The sequence below is a fragment of the Neoarius graeffei genome, chromosome 1 (genome assembly GCF_027579695.1).
Source record: "Neoarius graeffei isolate fNeoGra1 chromosome 1, fNeoGra1.pri, whole genome shotgun sequence".
Lineage (NCBI taxonomy): Eukaryota > Metazoa > Chordata > Actinopteri > Siluriformes > Ariidae > Neoarius > Neoarius graeffei.
The window spans coordinates 39,607,174-39,627,054 of NC_083569.1; the positions used below are offsets into that span (position 1 = coordinate 39,607,174).

General features: G+C 41.6%; 1 protein-coding gene across 1 annotated transcript in view; it reads right to left on the reverse strand.

Moving 5' to 3' along the window:
- Positions 1-1,192: 1,192 nt before the first annotated feature.
- Positions 1,193-19,881, reverse strand: part of klhl18 (kelch-like family member 18) — a 71,822-nt gene continuing 53,133 nt past the window's right edge. Inside the window, exon 10 of the mRNA XM_060931590.1 lies at positions 1,193-3,331. Within this exon, the coding sequence (XP_060787573.1) occupies positions 2,945-3,331 (387 nt within the window). The 3' untranslated portion in view covers positions 1,193-2,944. The remainder of the gene's footprint in view (positions 3,332-19,881) is intronic.

The window sequence follows — 19,881 nt, forward strand, 5'->3', positions numbered from 1 at the left end:
AAAACGTCTCGACTAGATTTTCTATTCATTTTACAACTTATGGTGGTAAATAAAAGTGTGACTTTTCATGGAAAACACAAAATTGTCTGGGTGACCCCAAACTTTTGAACGGTAGTGTATAGCCGTGGGTGTGTGCATTCCCCAGAAGAACTGCCTCCTTCTATTCTAACATCAACTGATCGTATTCAAATAATGCTGCTGATAAAATCACTGAACTTGATTTTATACAGTTTATGGACGTGACATGACCCTAGTGATTACTGATCGGCTGTCTCAGTGTCACCTGCGGGAGGGGAAAACAAAAAAAAAGTCAGTGTTCTGACTGCACTCTTATGGTCCCAAACTGCACAGTACTACATAGTTTGTCTCATTACTACTTAATGCACATGATGCGGTTTGGGACACAGCCCTGAATTCTCTTTGAATGTGTGCACTCACAGCTGTTGTGTTACATCCACAGCACAACCCATGTTGCTTATGGAAAAGCATTTTTTTCCTAACAGAGCGCGCGCGATTTCAAAATCTTACGTTGCGTAGCTTCTGTTATCCATCCACGCTTTATAATTTAGGTGGTGTTTACATTAGACCGTATCAGCGGATCATCAGATTAACATTTTTAAAACGATTCGTGTGCACACAGCAACGCCAATACACGGATACGCTCGGCTCCGCAGGCATCCTGCGCTCCAAATCACTCCGCCCTGAACAGCGAGTGCCCTCTGGAGGGTGCGCACTCCGGCCCTGCGCAGCTCACAGAGCGCGCGAGTGAAGCGCACGAGCAGTGATTCGGGACAAATAGCAGGAAGTGAAAGTCCGCGCCGTTTTTCAGCAGTCGCGTCACATGACCAACGTGGCATGACCAACGCCAGCGAATCAGGAAGGTGGATGTCACAGTGACGTTGTCCAATGATGACGCCAGCTAGAGCTCAGCACTGCGTTTCCTTGTATCTCAATGTTTACACAGCACCGGATCAGATACGTAATGGATTGAATACGTGGGCCCTGGCGGATTCAAGTTGTTCCGCCTGTGGAGTCGTTTCCCGGCGTTTTAATGTGAACGGACAGTGCATCCGCGACGAAAACGAGACGGATACGGTCTAATGTAAACACCACCTTAGTCTTGTTTGGTCCTGGTATGAATATATGAAAAGAAAAAAAAAAGACAAAATCTGTTCATTTAAAAAAACAAACAAACAAAAAAAAAACATGATTTATTTAGGACATTTACAAAATGATGTCCATAATGTGAAAAATCTCCACACTCAAGATTTCAGTCACTGATTTGGAGATCCTTCGGTTGAAACTGAGACGGTGTTAGCAGAGCGGCCGTCTCTGTCTCGCACGACACAAGCTCAAGCTCTCCCATCTTAAAACAGAGGTAGCTAAAGATTTTCAGACACACAGAAAGACTACAGAGTCACTAGGCCACGGTATGATCATGATCCTCTGCTCATATATATATTACACTATACACACACACACACATCTATAAATTTGATTCTTAACGTTAAGATAGATTACTGAACTATGATGTGCAACATCATAAAAAATATGCACAAAAAATACAACTAAAAAAAACCAAACTGTGGTCTCGGAATTAAGAAAAAAAATTTAAAAAGTAGTATAAAATACTGCACCATGACTGAACGTTATTACAATACATAATCTAGGCTATAGTCAATTCAACATCAAAAAGAGAGGAAAGGAAATGACGGACGTCCAATACTCTAAATTCACAGTCAGTAATCCCAAATTAGGAGGAGTTGTTACTAGTGATTCCACAAAGCAGCTGGCTGAAAAGAAAAATGTACAAAGCGCATATATACATATATTTTTCCCCCCCACAACCCGAGTCTGGTTGTTTAGACACGTTATTCTAACTATCACCACCAGGAATCGATGCCACTCCACAGATAACGGACACGGCGCTGACGATGCTGGTCGTTAGGCAACTCCACACCACTTCTTTTTGGTATTAAACACGTTGATTTCCATCCACAGCAGAGGAGGAATGGAGAGCTATTCAGGAGGTAAGAGTAAGAGTAAGACAGGCCGTCGTTATCGGTCCCCTCTGCCAGGAGGTGTCACCGTGTCCCAAATAAAACAACAAGGCCTCTTCAGTAAGAGCCCAAAGTGCTCAGAGAAGTGGTAGAGCTTGACCCGATAGTAGTCCAGTGTGATGGCTGTATGGAATATGGCACATCTGGTGGATGTTTTGCACAGTTACATCGAGGTTCTGTTGGTCCGCATTCATCGCGACACACACACACAAAAAAAAATCAGATCCCAAATAAAATGGTTTACAACACCATGCTAGAAAAATCAAAACGGGCTCCTGTGATTTATCCCTAGAAATAACGTGTGATTATATTCTCCCAAATAACATACATTTGCTTGTCAGTGGTTAACTTGTACCATCCTGCATATCTCCCAGCTTATGAGGCGAATTTATCCCTTTAGGTCTCTCTCTCTCACACACACACTTCCCTAATGGGTCTGTATCCCAATTGGTGTACGACACCCTTTACTGAAGAGCCCGAATCCACAAAGCGCCTGTTTTACAGCCATGACATCATCTCATTCTTCCTTTTTCTGTTTTTTTTTCCTCTAAAAACACAAAATCACTCTCTCAAACCCTGCCATTGTCTGCACAAGCACCCAGTTTGACACCACCTTATAAAAGATCCCCATATGAAAGTATGTAATTGTCCCCCCCCACTTTTTTTTTTTAATATTTCAAACCGTGATCAGAATAAAGACGTTATACCACATCCCTGCCAAAGCTATACCGTGTGTACACAGCGTGTTGGTTTTCTGTAACATCACATACGACAGTACAGCCCTTCCGATGCTACGTGCGTCAGGTCATCAAGTTGCACGAGTGCATTAGGGAAGTTCTCCACTTCGAATTTGTTTGTTTTGGTTTGATTATTATTTTTTTTGGCTAAGCTGGGTGCAGGGGTATACATCCGACCCCGACGCCGCCTTCGTGGCACACCATGGGCGCCATAAACGTCCAGCGGTTGGTCTCTGGGTCGTACATCTCTACCGAGCTGAGGTTGGACTGGCCGTCGTAGCCCCCGACGGCGTACAGATGGCCGCAGTTCGCTACGAGAGAGACTCGACTGCGCCGTGTGTTCATGGCCACCAGATGGCTCCACTGCTCGGCTACGGAGCTGTACACCTCGGCGCCGCTCAGGAAACCAGAGCCGTCGTAGCCGCCCACCACGTAGAGCTGACTGCCCAAAGCCGCTGCGCCATGCCTGCACCTCTTGTTCAGCATGGGGGACAGGGGGTGCCACTGCGCCGTGTGCTGGTTATAATACTCCACCTAGTGGACAGGAGGAATGAATGGCATGTTAACGTACTTTACTGACAACCATCATGACAAGAACAGGACAGAATATTTGGACTCTATGGGATCAAGACGCATTTACAGCAGGGTCTGCAGGTGCTTTCACACCTACTCGTCCAACGTGAAGAGCAAAATTATGCGCTTTCGGACCAAACCAACAGTTCTAGAGAGTACTCACTGGGAAGAGAACTGCATACCTTCAAGGGCTGTTTTTTGTTCAACGCTGAACTGGCTTACTAGTATGACATTAGCAGGAAATGAGAGCCAAATACAATATATATTTTTTTAATTTCACTTAGATGAATCAAAATCGTGCTGTAGTTCCTTCGTCGCATATAAATTCACTCAATAAAGCCTGGATTTCACTGTCAGTCTATTTATCTGTGGGGTTTTTTTGTTGTTGTTTTGCAATAATGTTAAGAACTCTTGTATGAAGCCATCAAGTGAGGATGTAAACTGCTGCAGGTGGAAAATGACTGGCCGTAATGATCCTAAGCCAAAATCGGGATAAAAATAGCAAACGTCACAATAAGGTAGAAGGTAAAAGGAAAAGACGACGACCGAAGACCATGTGGAGATGTACAGTTGAGAGAGAAAGGAAAGAGGCGGGCTCGGGCTTGTGGGAGGAACCGAGGGTGGTAGCAGCAAACCGGGAAAGACGGAGATGCCCTGTGGAGGCACTATGTGCCACGAGGCGAACAGGTAAGATAAGAACTGTTTACACGGCTAGCGTTTGAATGTTTAAAAAAAATTAAATAAATAAAAATAGCGGCTGCCTCGCGTATTGTCTCGCGTTCGAATAATCGACATGCACTTATATCTGCAGGGTTCCCCCTGGGTTCTGAAAAATATTCATTTTTTCCTTGAAAAATAAAGTCAAAGAAATATTCTTCCCTTTTTCTTCGTCTGTTTTTATTTTTTTCTTAGTGGACTTAATACAGGTTTATACCAACCAAACTGGCACAATTCAAATACTTGTACAGATACAGCTAGGTCTCTCCATTCCATATAAAATTTAGGCTCCACTCCAGACTCTAATAAGAAAGACTTGGTTTTGGGCTTCCTGTGCACCGTCAAGCAAAAATAAACCTCTTTCATTTGAGCGTAAAGGTTATTTTAGCAGGGAATTATTCAAATAAGGTATTAGGACTCTCTTTAGCCTTTACTTCAACACAAAACTCGATTTGCAATTGAACAGAGTCGAGAAAAATCTTGGAACAACCAACCGAATACAGAAGGACACGGCGTTTTACATCATGCGTTAGTTCGCTGCAGGGCCGTTCCTATTCTAGCTATTGAACAGACCGTGGGCTCAGTCCAGTTTTTCTGAGGCCTGGATTTTTTTTTAAGGGAGATTAGCATCCCTTGGGGCAGCACGGTGGTGTAGTGGTTAGCGCTGGCCTCACAGCAAGAAGGTCCGGGTTCGAGCCCTGTGGCCGGCGAGGGCCTTTCTGTGTGGAGTTTGCATGTTCTCCCCGTGTCTGCGTGGGTTTCCTCCGGGTGCTCCGGTTTCCCCCACAGTCCAAAGACATGCAGGTTAGGTTAACTGGTGACTCTAAATTGACTGTAGGTGTGAATGTGAATGGTTGTCTGTGTCTATGTGTCAGCCCTGTGATGACCTGGCGACTTGTCCAGGGTGTACCCCGCCTTTCGCCCGTAGTCAGCTGGGATACGCTCCAGCTTGCCTGCGACCCTGTAGAAGGATAAAGCGGCTAGAGATAATGAGATGAGATGAGATGAGATGAATGTTGATTGGCTGTTATATCCTTAATGTCGATGTTTTGACCAATCATAAAGCAGATAAGTTTTACTTCACATACAATCTATCGTTAAATGAGATTGTGCGGGAATCAAAATGGAGGTATTCGAATAGAAATGTAAACACTGGTCTACATCTATCGACTGACGAGTTCAGTCTCAGTCACCAGGATAAACAAATCCTACCCCCCCCCCAATAAATAAAAAAATTCTTTCAACGGATTGGCAATAATATAAAAAATAACATTTTTGAGTCCAAAAAAGCGGAATTCCACCAAAAAGCGGAAAAATCTCATCCCTGAAGAACTGCTCGTTGGATTACTAGAAAGGCAAATAAAAAGCCCTGTTTGACTGCAAAAGACCTTCAGAAAGATTTAGCAGACCCTGGAGTGGTGGTGCGCTGTTCTACTATGCAGCGACACCTAAACAAATATGACCTTCATGGGAGAGTCATCAGGAGAAAACCTTTCCTACGTCCGAGCCACAAAATTCAGCGTCTGAAGTTTGCAAATGAACATCTAAATAAGCCTGATGCATTTTGGAAACAAGTCCTGTGGACTGATGAAATCAAAATAGAACTTTTTGGCCACAATGTGCAAAGGTATGTTTGGAGAAAAAAGGGTGCCAAATTCCAGGAAAAGACCACCTCTCCAACTCTGAAGCATGGGTGTGGATCGATCATGCTTTGGGGTTGTGTTGCAGCCAGTGGCACAGGCTCACAGTCCCCTGACCTAAACATCATTGAAAATCTGCGGATAGATCTCAAAAGAGCAGTGCGTGCAAGACAGCCCAAGAAACTTGTAGAACTGGAAGCCTTTTGCAAGGACGAATGTGTGAAAATCCCCCAGGTAAGAACTGAAAGATTATGAGCTGGCTACAAAAAGTGTTTACAAGCTGTGATACTTGCCAAAGGGGGGGTTACTAGGTACTAACCATGCAGGGTGCCCAAACTTTTGCTTCAGGCCCTTTTCCTTTTCTGTCATTTAGAAAATGTAAAAGATGAAAATAAAAAATTGTTTTTGCTTAAAATATTAAAGGAATGAGTCATCTTTAACTTTATGCCTTTTGGAGATCATTTCACCTTCAACTTGCTTAACTGTTCACAGTAACAGCAATTTTGGCCAGGGGTGCCCAAACTTTTGCATACCACTGTAGATAAAGAGAACCCAGTTAAACAAATGAGACAAAAATATTAGACTTGGTCATTTATTTATTGAGGAAAATGATCCAATATTACATATCTGAGTGGCAAAAGTATGTGAACCTCTAGGATTAGTAGTTAATTCGAGTCAGGTGTTTTCAATCAATGGGATGACAATCAGGTGTGAGTGGGCACCCTGTTTTATTTAAAGAACAGGGATCTATCAGAGTCTGAGCTTCACAACACGTTTGTGGAAGTGTATCACGGCACGAACAAAGGAGATTTCTGAGGACCTCAGAAAAAGCGTTGTTGTTGCTCATCAGGCTGTAAAAGGTTACAAAACCATCTCTAAAGAGTTTGTTCTCCACCAATCCACAGTCAGACAGATTGTGTACAAATGGAGGAAGTTCAAGACCACGGTTACCCTCCCCAGGAGTGGTCAACCAACAAAGATCACTCCAAGAGCAAGGTGTGTAATAGTCAGCGAGGTCACAAAGGACCCCAGGGTAACTTCTAAGCAACTGATGGCCTCTCGCACATTGGCTAATGTTAATGTTCATGAGTCCACCATCAGGAGAACACTGAACAACAAATGGTGTGCGTGGCAGGGTTGCAAGGAGAAAGCCACTGCTCTCCAAAAAGAACATTGCTGCTCGTCTGCAGTTTGCTAAAGATTACGTGGACAAGCCAGAAGGCTATTGGAAAAATGTTTTGTGGACGGATGAGACCAAAATAGAACTTTTTGGTTTCAATGAGAAGCGTTATGTTTGGAGAAAGGAAAACACTGCATTCCAGCATAACAACCTTATCCCATCTGTGAAACATGGTGGTGGTAGTATCATAGTTTGGGCCTGTTTTGCTGCATCTGGGCCAGGATGGCTACCATGATTGATGGAACAAATGAATTCTGAATTATACCAGCGGATTCTAAAGGAAAATGTCAGGACATCTGTCCATGAACTGAATCTCAAGAGAAGGTGGGTCATGCAGCAAGACAACGGCCCTAAGCACACAAGTCGTTCTACCAAAGAATGGTTAAAGAAGAATAAAGTTAATGTTTTGGAATGGCCAAGTCAAAGTCCTGATCTTAATCCAATCGAAATCGTGTGGAAGGACCTGCAGCGAGCAGTTCATGTGAGGAAACCCACCAACATCCCAGAGTTGAAGCTGTTATGGACAGAGGAATGGGCTAAAATTCCTCCAAGCCGGTGTGCAGGACTGATCAACAGTTACTGGAAACGTTTAGTTGCAGTTATTGCTGCACAAGGGGGTCACACCAGATACTGAAAGCGAAGGTTAAGTGCTAATCCTAGAGTTTTATATACTTTTGCCACTCATAGATATGTAATATTGGATCATTTTCCTCAAGAAATAAATGACCAAAAATAATATTTTTGTCTCATTTGTTTAACTGGGTTCTCTTTATCTACTTTAAGGATTTGTGTGAAAATCTGATGTTTTAGGTCATATTTATGCAGAAATATAGAAAATTCTAAAGGCCTCACAAACTTTCAAGCACCACTGTACATTCATCACTGTGACATCAGTGACTTCTAATTTTCTCTTAGTCACTGATGTTTGTCAGTGACGAGTGTGACAAGCACCAGTGGGAACCCTGTACCTGGACTAATCACCTTCCACTTGCGTCACTCACGGTTCCTCTTGTGCCTCAAAGCGGCTTTCTAAGAACTAGAATCTCTCTCAGTTCCTGCATTGCAGATCCATGAAAAAAAGGGGGCACTTCCTCTAACAATTCTAATAACTGCTAAGAAGTTCCTCCAGTTGGAAAGCACCTATAGATACTTTCGGTTTGGTTCACTTTAGTTTAACACTGCACACTACATGATTAAAACAAAAAGCAAAAAAAAAAAAAAAAAAGTTATTGAAGGGTGCAGAGCTGAAAATATACTCCAAAATGTTTCATTCATTGGTCAAAAATACACAGACAGAAAAAGATCAACTTTTATCAAGCGTGTGTAGAAAATCACACACACACACACACAAAAATGGCACACAACAAGGAGCCAGTGCCAAAGAAATTACTAAATAATTATATTTTTACTCAGCTCTCATTTTACTCAGTCTAAAGCTTCGATTTCTAGATCACATCAAGAACCGTTTAATCAATTATCAAAAATGTGGTTTGCTCATTGGCTGCGAACCACTTGGTCATTTGCAACAGATTGTGTACTGGATATACTGCTCCACCTACTGGACAGGAGGAGTGAGTGCACAAACTGCATCAAGATCTTGGGTCCAAAGGTCTCATGATGACTTTTTGCCATTTCTATTTTATCATGAACAAAAACTAATTCCACACAGGATTTAATGCTTGGTTGGTTGGTTACAGGAGCATCATCAGGTATTTCTGTCTCTTTCATCAGTTCTTACAAACCAATGAAAATGCTCCAAGTTGATAGTGGATATTTATTAGAAGTACTCGGCACCAGAGAGTGAAAGATTTGTAGATGGATGGAGTGTTGCTTACCTTCAATCGGTTATGTGAAAAATATCAAATTCCTCCAAAGCATTTTTTAAATATCTACAATTGAAAAATTTCATCCAGACAGATTATGCGTGTCCCACCATTATCAAAAATAGAAGAAGTCTCCCTTGGGCGTATGGGAAGGAAACACCTACTTTCTATTTATTCCCATCTCATTATCTCTAGCCGCTTTATCCTTCTACAGGGTCGCAGGCAAGCTGGAGCCTATCCCAGCTGACTACGGGCGAAAGGCGGGGTACACCCTGGACAAGTCGCCAGGTCATCACAGGGCTGACACATAGACACAGACAGCCATTCACACTCACATTCACACCTATGGTCAATTTAGAGTCACCAGTTAACCTAACCTGCATGTCTTTGGACTGTGGGGGAAACCAGAGCACCCGGAGGAAACCCACGCGGACACGGGGAGAACATGCAAACTCCGCACAGCAAGGCCCTCACCGGCCACGGGGCTCGAACCCGGACCTTCTTGCTGTAAGGCGACAGCGCTAACCACTACACCACCGTGCCACCCCTTTCTATTTATTATAAATCCAGGTTAAATCCTTGGAGAGATGACATACAAGAAGACATAACTGAAATGGATTGGAATAAGGCTTGTTTAAAGACACAAACAAAATCAATACAAGGTTTAAGCTCCTCCAATATAAATGGTTGATGAGGACGTACATGACCCCTGTCAAACTTCACCATATGTCTGGCAACATTCCAGACACTGAATGTCTAAATAACAAGGGAACCCTTTTTCACTGTTTATGGGAATGTCCAAAGATTCGGAAGTTCTGGAAAGATGTTATAAATTGTCTGTCAGATGTCTTTCGTATTAAACACTCTCGGGTCGCCGACCCCCCACAGGGGACTTTTAGGACTGTTAGTAAACACACATCTAAGGCTACATCCACACGACAACGGCAACGAGATGTTATTTAAAAATATATCGCGTCCAAATGGGCAACAATCAGTAAAATATCAGGTCCATATGGCAACGCAACGCTTGCTGAAAACGATGCAATACACCTGCCACACCTCTAGGGGCGCTGTAAGACGGTCCCTTCGGAGACACTAGAACAACCCATACGAAAAAGAACAGTAAAGAACTTATAAGAGTTTACCACCGTCTTAGTAGTAAATCCTTATAAATATAAGGATAAATCCTTATAAGGATTTATAAATATATTATATATAATATATATATATATATATGCCATGTATGATTTACTCCTGAAAGTGGCCCATTTTGCATTTTCCTCATACAAATTTTTTATGAAAATCTAGTATGTATGAAGTGAACATTGTGCATGGTTTTTACAGATAATGTGTATGATGAATTACACCGTCTTTGTATGCTTCACGTAATGTTTGTAGTTTTAAATTATATTTTACAGTTTAAAATGTATATGCCTTTTATATGTAAATGGATTTACATATAAAAGGCATATACATTTTAAACTGTAAAATATAATTTAAAACTACAAACATTACGTGAAGCATACAAAGACGGTGTAATTCATCATACACATTATCTGTAAAAACCATGCACAATGTTCACTTCATACATACTAGATTTTCATAAAAAATTTGTATGAGGAAAATGCAAAATGGGCCACTTTCAGGAGTAAATCATACATGGCATATATATTTATTTATAAATCCTTATAAGGATTTACTACTAAGACAGTGGTAAACTCTTATAAGTTCTTTACTGTTCTTTTTCGTATGGGAATAGAAGAAGTAAGGACGCATGCGCATAAACTATTATGCGCGAGACTTCATATTAGCCACAAAATCAGGAAAATCTGTTCGTAAAATTACATTATAATGACCAAATACAATGAAAAGTATTTTTCCAGTCTCATTTGTGAAAGGTAATCCCATGTGATCTCGTTTGGACGGTAAACCTGTTGGTACAGTTAAACGCAGCTAATCTTTATTCTCCGCTTTGACCTTTCCAATATGGCGGCGAGGATGACGTACGCAGAAGGCGGCGTCTTTAATGGTCCGGAATAAATTGAATGATACACGTTGATGGATTAATTTGTTGTTTCTCACCTGTGAAAGGTAATCCCATGTGATCTCGTTTGGATGGTAAACCTGTTGGTACAGTTAAACGCAGCTAATCTTTATTCTCCGCTTTGACCTTTCCAATATGGCGGCAAGGATGACGTACGCGGAAGGCGGCGTCTTTAATGGTCCGGAATAAATTGAATGATACACGTTGATGGATTAATTTGCTTTTCTACGCCCTTTTTTGAGGAATGTATTGTAGGACTTAAACCATCATCTGAAGAGGTGAGATCGCTCTTTTTTTCCCTTATTTTTGCTGGCGGGATTGACTCTGCCCTAAGGGCTATTCTCTCTCTCACTTTGCACCATTACACAATAAATATTCACAGTGAAAATATTTTGTAAGCGCGTTTCATGAACCAAGTTATAGGATTTGTTGACAACTCGCATCGCATCACAATGAGATCATTGGCACTACTGGTGTTAAGAATCAGACCATTTCATAAATGAATATTTTGCTGTAGAGCTGCAGTGTTTGTACAATTGCATGTTTTTGCTTCACTATTACTGTCACTATTCTGCTTCTTGCATTACTACTGTGAACTAACACTGAACATAATAATAATAATAATATCCAAGCTCGTGTTTCACTCTCACTAGTGCTCTGTAAGGCTTTTTCCGGGTGATATTCGTTACACTTCTACCCGGCGTGAAGCACTCACAGTCATGTGGTTGTGACGTCATCGTAAACAAATCCGTTTTACTCATCCAGACGACTTCACAACGGCAACGTTGCCAGATCTTTCCACTCTGGAACCCGTTCTCAAAAAGATTGCGTTTTGGGCACCCAAAACGCTGGTGCCGTGTGGACGCCAGGCCTAAATGATAAGCAATTGTACCGGAGTCACCTGAATCCGTTGCCGTGTGGACAGGGCCTAAAGCTCCGCGAGTTTTTGTGCTAGAAACGCTCAAGTAACAGCACTAGAAACCTTGAATCTTCTAGTTTTCAAATATATATATATATATATATATATATATATATATATATATACACACACACACACACACATACATACATACAGTGGGGCAAAAAAGTATTTAGTCAGTCACCAATTGTGCAAGTTCTCCCACTTAAAAAGATGAGAGAGGCCTGTAATTTTCATCATAGGTACACTTCAACTATGAGAGACAGAATGAGAAAAAAAATCCAGAAAATCACATTGTCTGATTTTTAAAGAATTTATTTGCAAATTATGGTGGAAAATAAGTATTTGGTCAATAACAAAAGTTTCTCTCAATACTTTGTTATTTACCCTTTGTTGGCAATGACAGAGGTCAAACATTTTCTGTAAGTCTTCACAAGGTTTTCACACACTGTTGCTGGGATTTTGGCCCATTCCTCCATGCAGATCTCCTCTAGAGCAGTGATGTTTTGGGGCTGTCGCTGGGCAACACGGACTTTCAACTCCCTCCAAAGATTTTCTATGGGGTTGAGATCTAGAGACTGGCTAGGCCACTCCAGGACCTTGAAATGCTTCTTACGAAGCCACTCCTTCGTTGCCCGGGCGGTGTGTTTGGGATCATTGTCATGCTGAAAGACCCAGCCACATTTCATCTTCAATGCCCTTGCTGATGGAAGGTTTTCACTCAAAATCTCACGATACATGGCCCCATTCATTCTTTCCTTTACACGGATCAGTCGTCCTGGTCCCTTTGCAGAAAAACAGCCCCAAAGCATGATGTTTCCACCCCCATGCTTCACAGTAGGTATGGTGTTCTTTGGATGCAACTCAGTATTCTTTCTCTTCCAAACACGACAAGTTGAGTTTTTACCAAAAAGTTCTATTTTGGTTTCATCTGACCATATGACATTCTCCCAATCCTCTTCTGGATCATCCAAATGCTCTCTAGCAAACTTCAGATGGGCCTGGACATGTACTGGCTTAAGCAGGGGGACACGTCTGGCACTGCAGGATTTGAGTCCCTGGCGGTGTAGTGTGTTACTGATGGTAGCCTTTGTTACTTTGGTCCCAGCTCTCTGCAGGTCATTCACTAGGTCCCCCTGTGTGGTTCTGGGATTTTTGCTCACCGTTCTTGTGATCATTTTGACCCCACAGGGTGAGATCTTGCATGGAGCCCCAGATCAAGGGAGATTATCAGTGGTCTTGTATGTCTTCCATGTTCTAATAATTGCTCCCACAGTTGATTTCTTCACACCAAGCTGCTTACCTATTGCAGATTCAGTCTTCCTAGCCTGGTGCAGGTCTACAATTTTGTTTCTGGTGTCCTTTGACAGCTCTTTGGTCTTGGCCATAGTGGAGTTTGGAGTGTGACTGTTTGAGGTTGTGGACAGGTGTCTTTTATACTGATAACGAGTTCAAACAGGTGCCATTAATACAGGTAACGAGTGGAGGACAGAGGAGCCTCTTAAAGAAGTTGTTCCAGGTCTGTGAGAGCCAGAAATCTTGCTTGTTTGTAGGTGACCAAATACTTATTTTACCGAGGAATTTACCAATTAATTCATTAAAAATCCTACAATGTGATTTCCTGGATTATTTCCCCCCATTCTGTCTCTCATAGTTGAAGTGTACCTATGATGAAAATTACAGGCCTCTCTCATCTTTTTAAGTGGGAGAACTTGCACAATTGGTGGCTGACTAAATACTTTTTTGCCCCACTGTGTATATATCTTTAAAACAAACTTTATCTTTAGCATTTTGTAAAGAGAATAAAAACAACTCTTACGAATTTCAGTACTTCAGCCAGCAACAGCCTCTTAACAACACACCCTTCAGCTATTTACATGTTAAGCGCATGGAACATCAGTGTTGTCATTCGCTCATTGTGTAGCAAGGGGAGGTGAGAACACGCCCCATTTCACCGGTATAAAACAAGTGCACATGTTCACTTGTTTCCATACCAACTAAGAAACTTTGAGGAATGGCCAATGCAAGGAAGATGTCTCACTAGCGGTTGTTGTCATGCTTTTTCAGTTAGCGTATAGGCAGAACTACATTACATTACATTTAGCAGACGCTTTTATCCAAAGCGACTTGCAACTGAGAAAAACAAATCAAGCTACAGTAAAACAAAGGAAATCATAGAGTAAGAAGGAGGAGAGTGCTTGTTAGATGGTTAGTGGGTTGTTAGGATAGGAGGTGCTCTTTGAATACAACCCCAATTCCAAAAAAGTTGGGACAAAGTACAAATTGTAAATAAAAATGGAATGCAATGATGTGGAAGTTTCAAAATTCCATATTTTATTCAGAATAGAACATAGATGACATATCAAATGTTTAAACTGAGAAAATGTATCATTTAAAGAGAAAAATTAGGTGATTTTAAATTTCATGACAACACCACATCTCAAAAAAGTTGGGACAAGGCCATGTTTACCACTGTGAGACATCCCCTTTTCTCTTTACAACAGTCTGTAAACGTCTGGGGACTGAGGAGACAAGTTGCTCAAGTTTAGGGATAGGAATGTTAACCCATTCTTGTCTAATGTAGGATTCTAGTTGCTCAACTGTCTTAGGTCTTTTTTGTCGTATCTTCCGTTTTATGATGCGCCAAATGTTTTCTATGGATGAAAAATCTGGACTGCAGGCTGGCCAGTTCAGTACCCGGACCATTCTTCTACGCAGCCATGATGCTGTAATTGATGCAGTATGTGGTTTGGCATTGTCATGTTGGAAAATGCAAGGTCTTCCCTGAAAGAGACGTCGTCTGGATGGGAGCATATGTTGCTCTAGAACCTGGATATACCTTTCAGCATTGATGGTGTCTTTCCAGATGTGTAAGCTGCCCATGCCACATGCACTAATGCAACCCCATACCTTCAGAGATGCAGGCTTCTGAACTGAGCGCTGATAACAACTTGGGTCGTCCTTCTCCTCTTTAGTCCGAATGACACGGCGTCCCTGATTTCCATAAAGAACTTCAAATTTTGATTCGTCTGACCACAGAACAGTTTTCCACTTTGCCACAGTCCATTTTAAATGAGCTTTGGCCCAGAGAAGACGTCTACGCTTCTGGATCATGTTTAGATACGGCTTCTTCTTTGAACTATAGAGTTTCCGCTGGCAACGGCGGATGGCACGGTGAATTGTGTTCACAGATAATGTTCTCTGGAAATATTCCTGAGCCCATTTTGTGATTTCCAATACAGAAGCATGCCTGTATGTGATGCAGTGCCGTCTAAGGGCCCGAAGATCACGGGCACCCAGTATGGTTTTCCGGCCTTGACCCTTACGCACAGAGATTCTTCCAGATTCTCTGAATCTTTTGATGATATTATGCACTGTAGATGATATGTTCAAACTCTTTGCAATTTTACACTGTCGAACTCCTTTCTGATATTGCTCCACTATTTGTCGGCACAGAATTAGGGGGATTGGTGATCCTCTTCCCATCTTTACTTCTGAGATGTGTTGCCATCATGAAATTTCAAATGAGCCAATATTTGGCATGAAATTTCAAAATGTCTCACTTTCGACATTTGATAATGTTGTCTATGTTCTATTGTGAATACAATATCAGTTTTTGAGACTTGTAAATTATTGCATTCCGTTTTTATTTACAATTTGTACTTTGTCCCAACTTTTTTGGAATCGGGGTTGTACAATTAGTATTGATTTTCTCCATTTTCTGAGATGGCTAAGGTCCTTCAACATCTGCCGAACGATGCTGCGGATGTTCTATGAGCCTGTGGTGGCCAGCGCCATCCTGTACGCTGTCGTCTGCTGGGGCAGCGGCTTGAAGGTGAAGGACACCAACAGACTCAATAAGATCATCAGGAAGGCCGGCCATGTTGCAGGCGTGGAACTGGACTCTCTGACAGTGGTGTTGGAGAAGAGGACACTGTCCAAAATAAAAAATCTTAGACTGTCCTTCCCACCCTCTACATGAGGAGCTGATCAGCCACAGGAGCATGTTCAGTAAACGGCTGATTCTTCCACACTGCACAACTGAGAGACACAGGAAATCATTCCTACCTGCTGCAGTCAAGCTGTACAATGCCACTGTAGAACTGTGGTACACTCTTACCATGTATCCTTAACTCAAGTGCAATATATGTATATAGGAATCATTGTATATAAAAAAATCACTTCATTTTGCTTTTACTTAAGTTATTGAACTTATTTACATTTTATTTTTATTTATTCTTTTTAAGGACTATTTTATCTTCTATTTTTAGACATACTTCTTCCTTGATTCAGGAGCTTGGTTGCAATTTTGAATTTCCCTCCGGGGATTAATAAAGTAATTCTGATTCTGAAACTACATAACATTTCTGAATGCTGTTCGTACTTTTATGTAGCTAACACCTATGTTTACAAGGTTCAGACTTCAAAAGTCTTGTGCAGATATAGTGTTTTTTTTTTTTTACAAGGTTTGAAGACTCTGAAAATAGTTTTTTGTAAGGTTGTGTTTGCACTTAATTTAAATAAAAACTAGAGATGAAAGTGGAACAAAGAAAAAAAATCCTGAACTTTTGAAAGTCAAACTAAGACTATGTTCAGACTGCACCCTGAAACGACCCATATCCGATTTTTTTGCCCATATGCGACCTGTATTCGATTTGTTATTGACGATCTGAACGACACAGATCCGATTTTTTTCACATGCGACCCAGGCTGCTTGGATATGTGGTCCTAATTCCAATCTGTTATTTTCACATGCGACTGCAGTCTGACCGGACAGGTCACATTCATGCGACCTACACGTCATCAACAAGAGACAAACGTCACTATTCTGCATTGGCTAATCCCGCCTCTTTGGTGGAAAACAACAACATTTGTACAGTTTTCAGAATTTAAATAGACTTTTATAGAATTGATCAAGGGGCGGTACGGTGGTGTAGTGGTTAGCACTGTCGCCTCACAGCAAGAAGGTCCTGGGTTCGAGCCCCGGGGCCGGCGAGGGCCTTTCTGTGTGGAGTTTGCATGTTCTCCCCGTGTCCGCGTGGGTTTCCTCCAGGTGCTCCGGTTTCCCCCACAGTCCAAAGACATGCAGGTTAGGTTAACTGGTGACTCTAAATTGACTGTAGGTGTGAATGGTTGTTTGTGTCTGTGTGTCAGCCCTGTGATGACCTGGCGACTTGTCCAGGGTGTACCCCGCCTTTCGCCCGTAGTCAGCTGGCATAGGCTCCAGCTTGCCTGCGACCCTGTAGAAGGATAAAGCGGCTAGAGATAATGAGATGAGATGAGAATTGATCAAGCTAATGGTGGATTTGGTAGGAACCTGGATGTTAAATCATCCTGTATTACAAGATTATAAGATTGTTCTGGAAATTTCCAGTAATTTGACACCTTCGGTCTCATTAGTCTGCTGCCCACATTAATCAGATTATTGTGTGAGTTCCGCCGCCGCCACAAAAACCACATCGCCAGGTCTCGCCTCATCTCCATGCTTTACTTGCAAACTTGAAGAGTGCGCTTTTTTTTTGTTTACGTATTAAGTAGATGTGCTTATTACGTGTCAATCTGCGCATGCGGGACACTTTTGGGTCGTTTTCTGTTCATATTGGAGATCGCATACAAGTCTCATAATTGGTAATGTGAACGGCCTAACAAAAAAATCGGATTTCACAACAAATCGGATATGGGTCGTTTCAGGTTGCAGTCTGAACGTAGTGTAAGATGGGGGGGGCGTCCCCCGACAAAATTTTAATAACATAACATGCAAAACCCTGCATTCTAGTGCATTTTAGTGCTTATTTTCACTAAAACAAGTTATTACTTTTAAGCCTTTTTCTTTCATGTACATTAATGATTAACGTCAAAAATATCAAATTTAATTCCCCTAGTTAATGAGCAATTTTCAGGAGTGCACTTAGAAAACGTCGTGATTTTCCTGGCTACATTCACGTCGAAAGGAGGAGGAAAGTTTTGCTTGTTTTGACGTGGCGAATTATTAACGTGAGGAAATACTTGTAATTCACAACTAAAAAGACTGCAGCTTCACTGGCAGCTTGAACATGCTTTCTAGTGCGATTGTGTTGCACTTGCGCAGAACGGTGTCAGTCCTGCGTGCCTTAGCTCGTGCACCTGAAGGCGCGCACACCTAACGAGCTCCGGCACGTGCGCCGTTAACAAAGAACACCTGTCTTTAATCAATGAATGATGTTTGGGCTATTTAAGGACTGCGCCCATGCAAGGACGATGCGAAGTATTACGTCGCGTCTAAGAACGCGAAAAATCCGAAAAATACATTTCTCCATTCGGAAAACTGGAGATTTTCAAAAGTTTTGTCAAATATCCGGATTTCCGGGTAAATCCGGAAGACTTTCATCTATAAAAAAACAAATTTCATTACATTCACTTTACTCTCATATTATTATTGCTGAGGGTGTCCAGAATATAACCACTACCCCCCCTTCCCATATCTTATTCTTTTTACATTTGTATATGTAAATACTTAATTTATTTTAATTTATCTAGAAGTTTTCTCTATTTCTTTTCTCTGTTTATCTGTAATGATGCTGCTGGAATCTTAATTTCCCTGAGGGAACCCGCCCAAAGGGATCAATAAAATTTTATCTAATCTAATCTAATGTGTGTCACTTTTGCATGGATGTTTTTAGCTCGATGAAATACTTAAAAATGTTAAGGTTTATCAGACTGCCACAGAGTGTCTGACAGGCCCAGGACCTCAGAGAGTGTTAACATACCACTAAATGCTAAGCTGTGTGTACTTGGAATCCATCCATTGAACTTCATACAAATGCAGAAACAGACTAAACTACTGGACTTTGGACATCTACAAGCCAGGAGAGTGATTGCACTTAATTGGAAGAGTGTAGAGGCACCTTCTATGAAACAGTGGATAAAGGAACTTTCAGAGTGCCTTGGTCTAGAAAGACTAACATATATTGCTAAGGGAAAACAGAGTTTGGTCATCTCTGGGAATCATATATGAGCATTATCGAGTCTGAAATGTAAACTTTTATTTATTTCATTTTATTATATATGTATGTTTTTGGGTGGGCGGCACGGTGGTGTAGTGGTTAGCGCTGTCGCCTCACAGTAAGAAGGTCCGGGTTCGAGCCCCGTGGCCGGCGAGGGCCTTTCTGTGTGGAGTTTGCATGTTCTCCCCGTGTCTGCGTGGGTTTCCTCCAGGTGCTCCGGTTTCCCCCACAGTCCAAAGACATGCAGGTTAGGTTAACTGGTGACTCTAAATTGACCGTAGGTGTGAATGTGAATGATTGTCTGTGTCTATGTGTCAGCCCTGTGATGACCTGGCGACTTGTCCAGGGTGTACCCCGCCTTTCGCCCGTAGTCAGCTGGGATAGGCTCCAGCTTGCCTGCGACCCTGTAGAACAGGATAAAGCGGCTAGAGATAATGAGATGAGATGTTTTTGGGTTTTTTTCTTTTTTTTTAAAAAAGTGTGATCCTTATTACAACCCCAATTCCAAAAAAGTTGGGACACTGTGTAAAACATAAATAATAACAGAATGTGAAGATTTGAAAGACATGGAAAACCTACATTTCATTGAAAATAGTATAAAGACAATATATTAAATGTTGAAACTGAGAAATGTTTCTTGAAAAATATAAGCTCATTTTGAATTTGATGTCAGCAACATATTTCAAAAAAGTTGCGACGCGGCAACAAAAGACTGACAAAATTGTGTAATGCTAAAAAAAAAAAAAAACTAATTTGTTTAACTGGCAACAGGTCAGTAACATGATTGGGTATAAAAAGAGCATCCCAGAGAGGTGGAGTCTCTCAGAAGTAAAGATGGGGAGGGGTTCACTGCTCTGTGAAAGACTGCGTGGGCAAACAGTGCAACAATTTAAGAATAACGTTTCTCAATGTAAAATTGCAAAGAATTTGGGGATCACATCATCAATGGTGCATCATAATATTGAAAGGTTGAGAGAATCTGGAGAAATCTCTGTATGCAAGAAACAAGGCTGAAAACTGACATTAGATGACTGTGATCTTCAGGCCCTCAGGTGACACTGTATTAAAAGCAGACACGTGTCTGTAGTGGAAATCACTGTATGGGCTCAGGAACACTTCAGAAAACCATCATCTGTGAAAGCAGTGCATTACTGCATCCACAAATACAAGTTAAAACCATATATACACACAATATCCAGAAACAC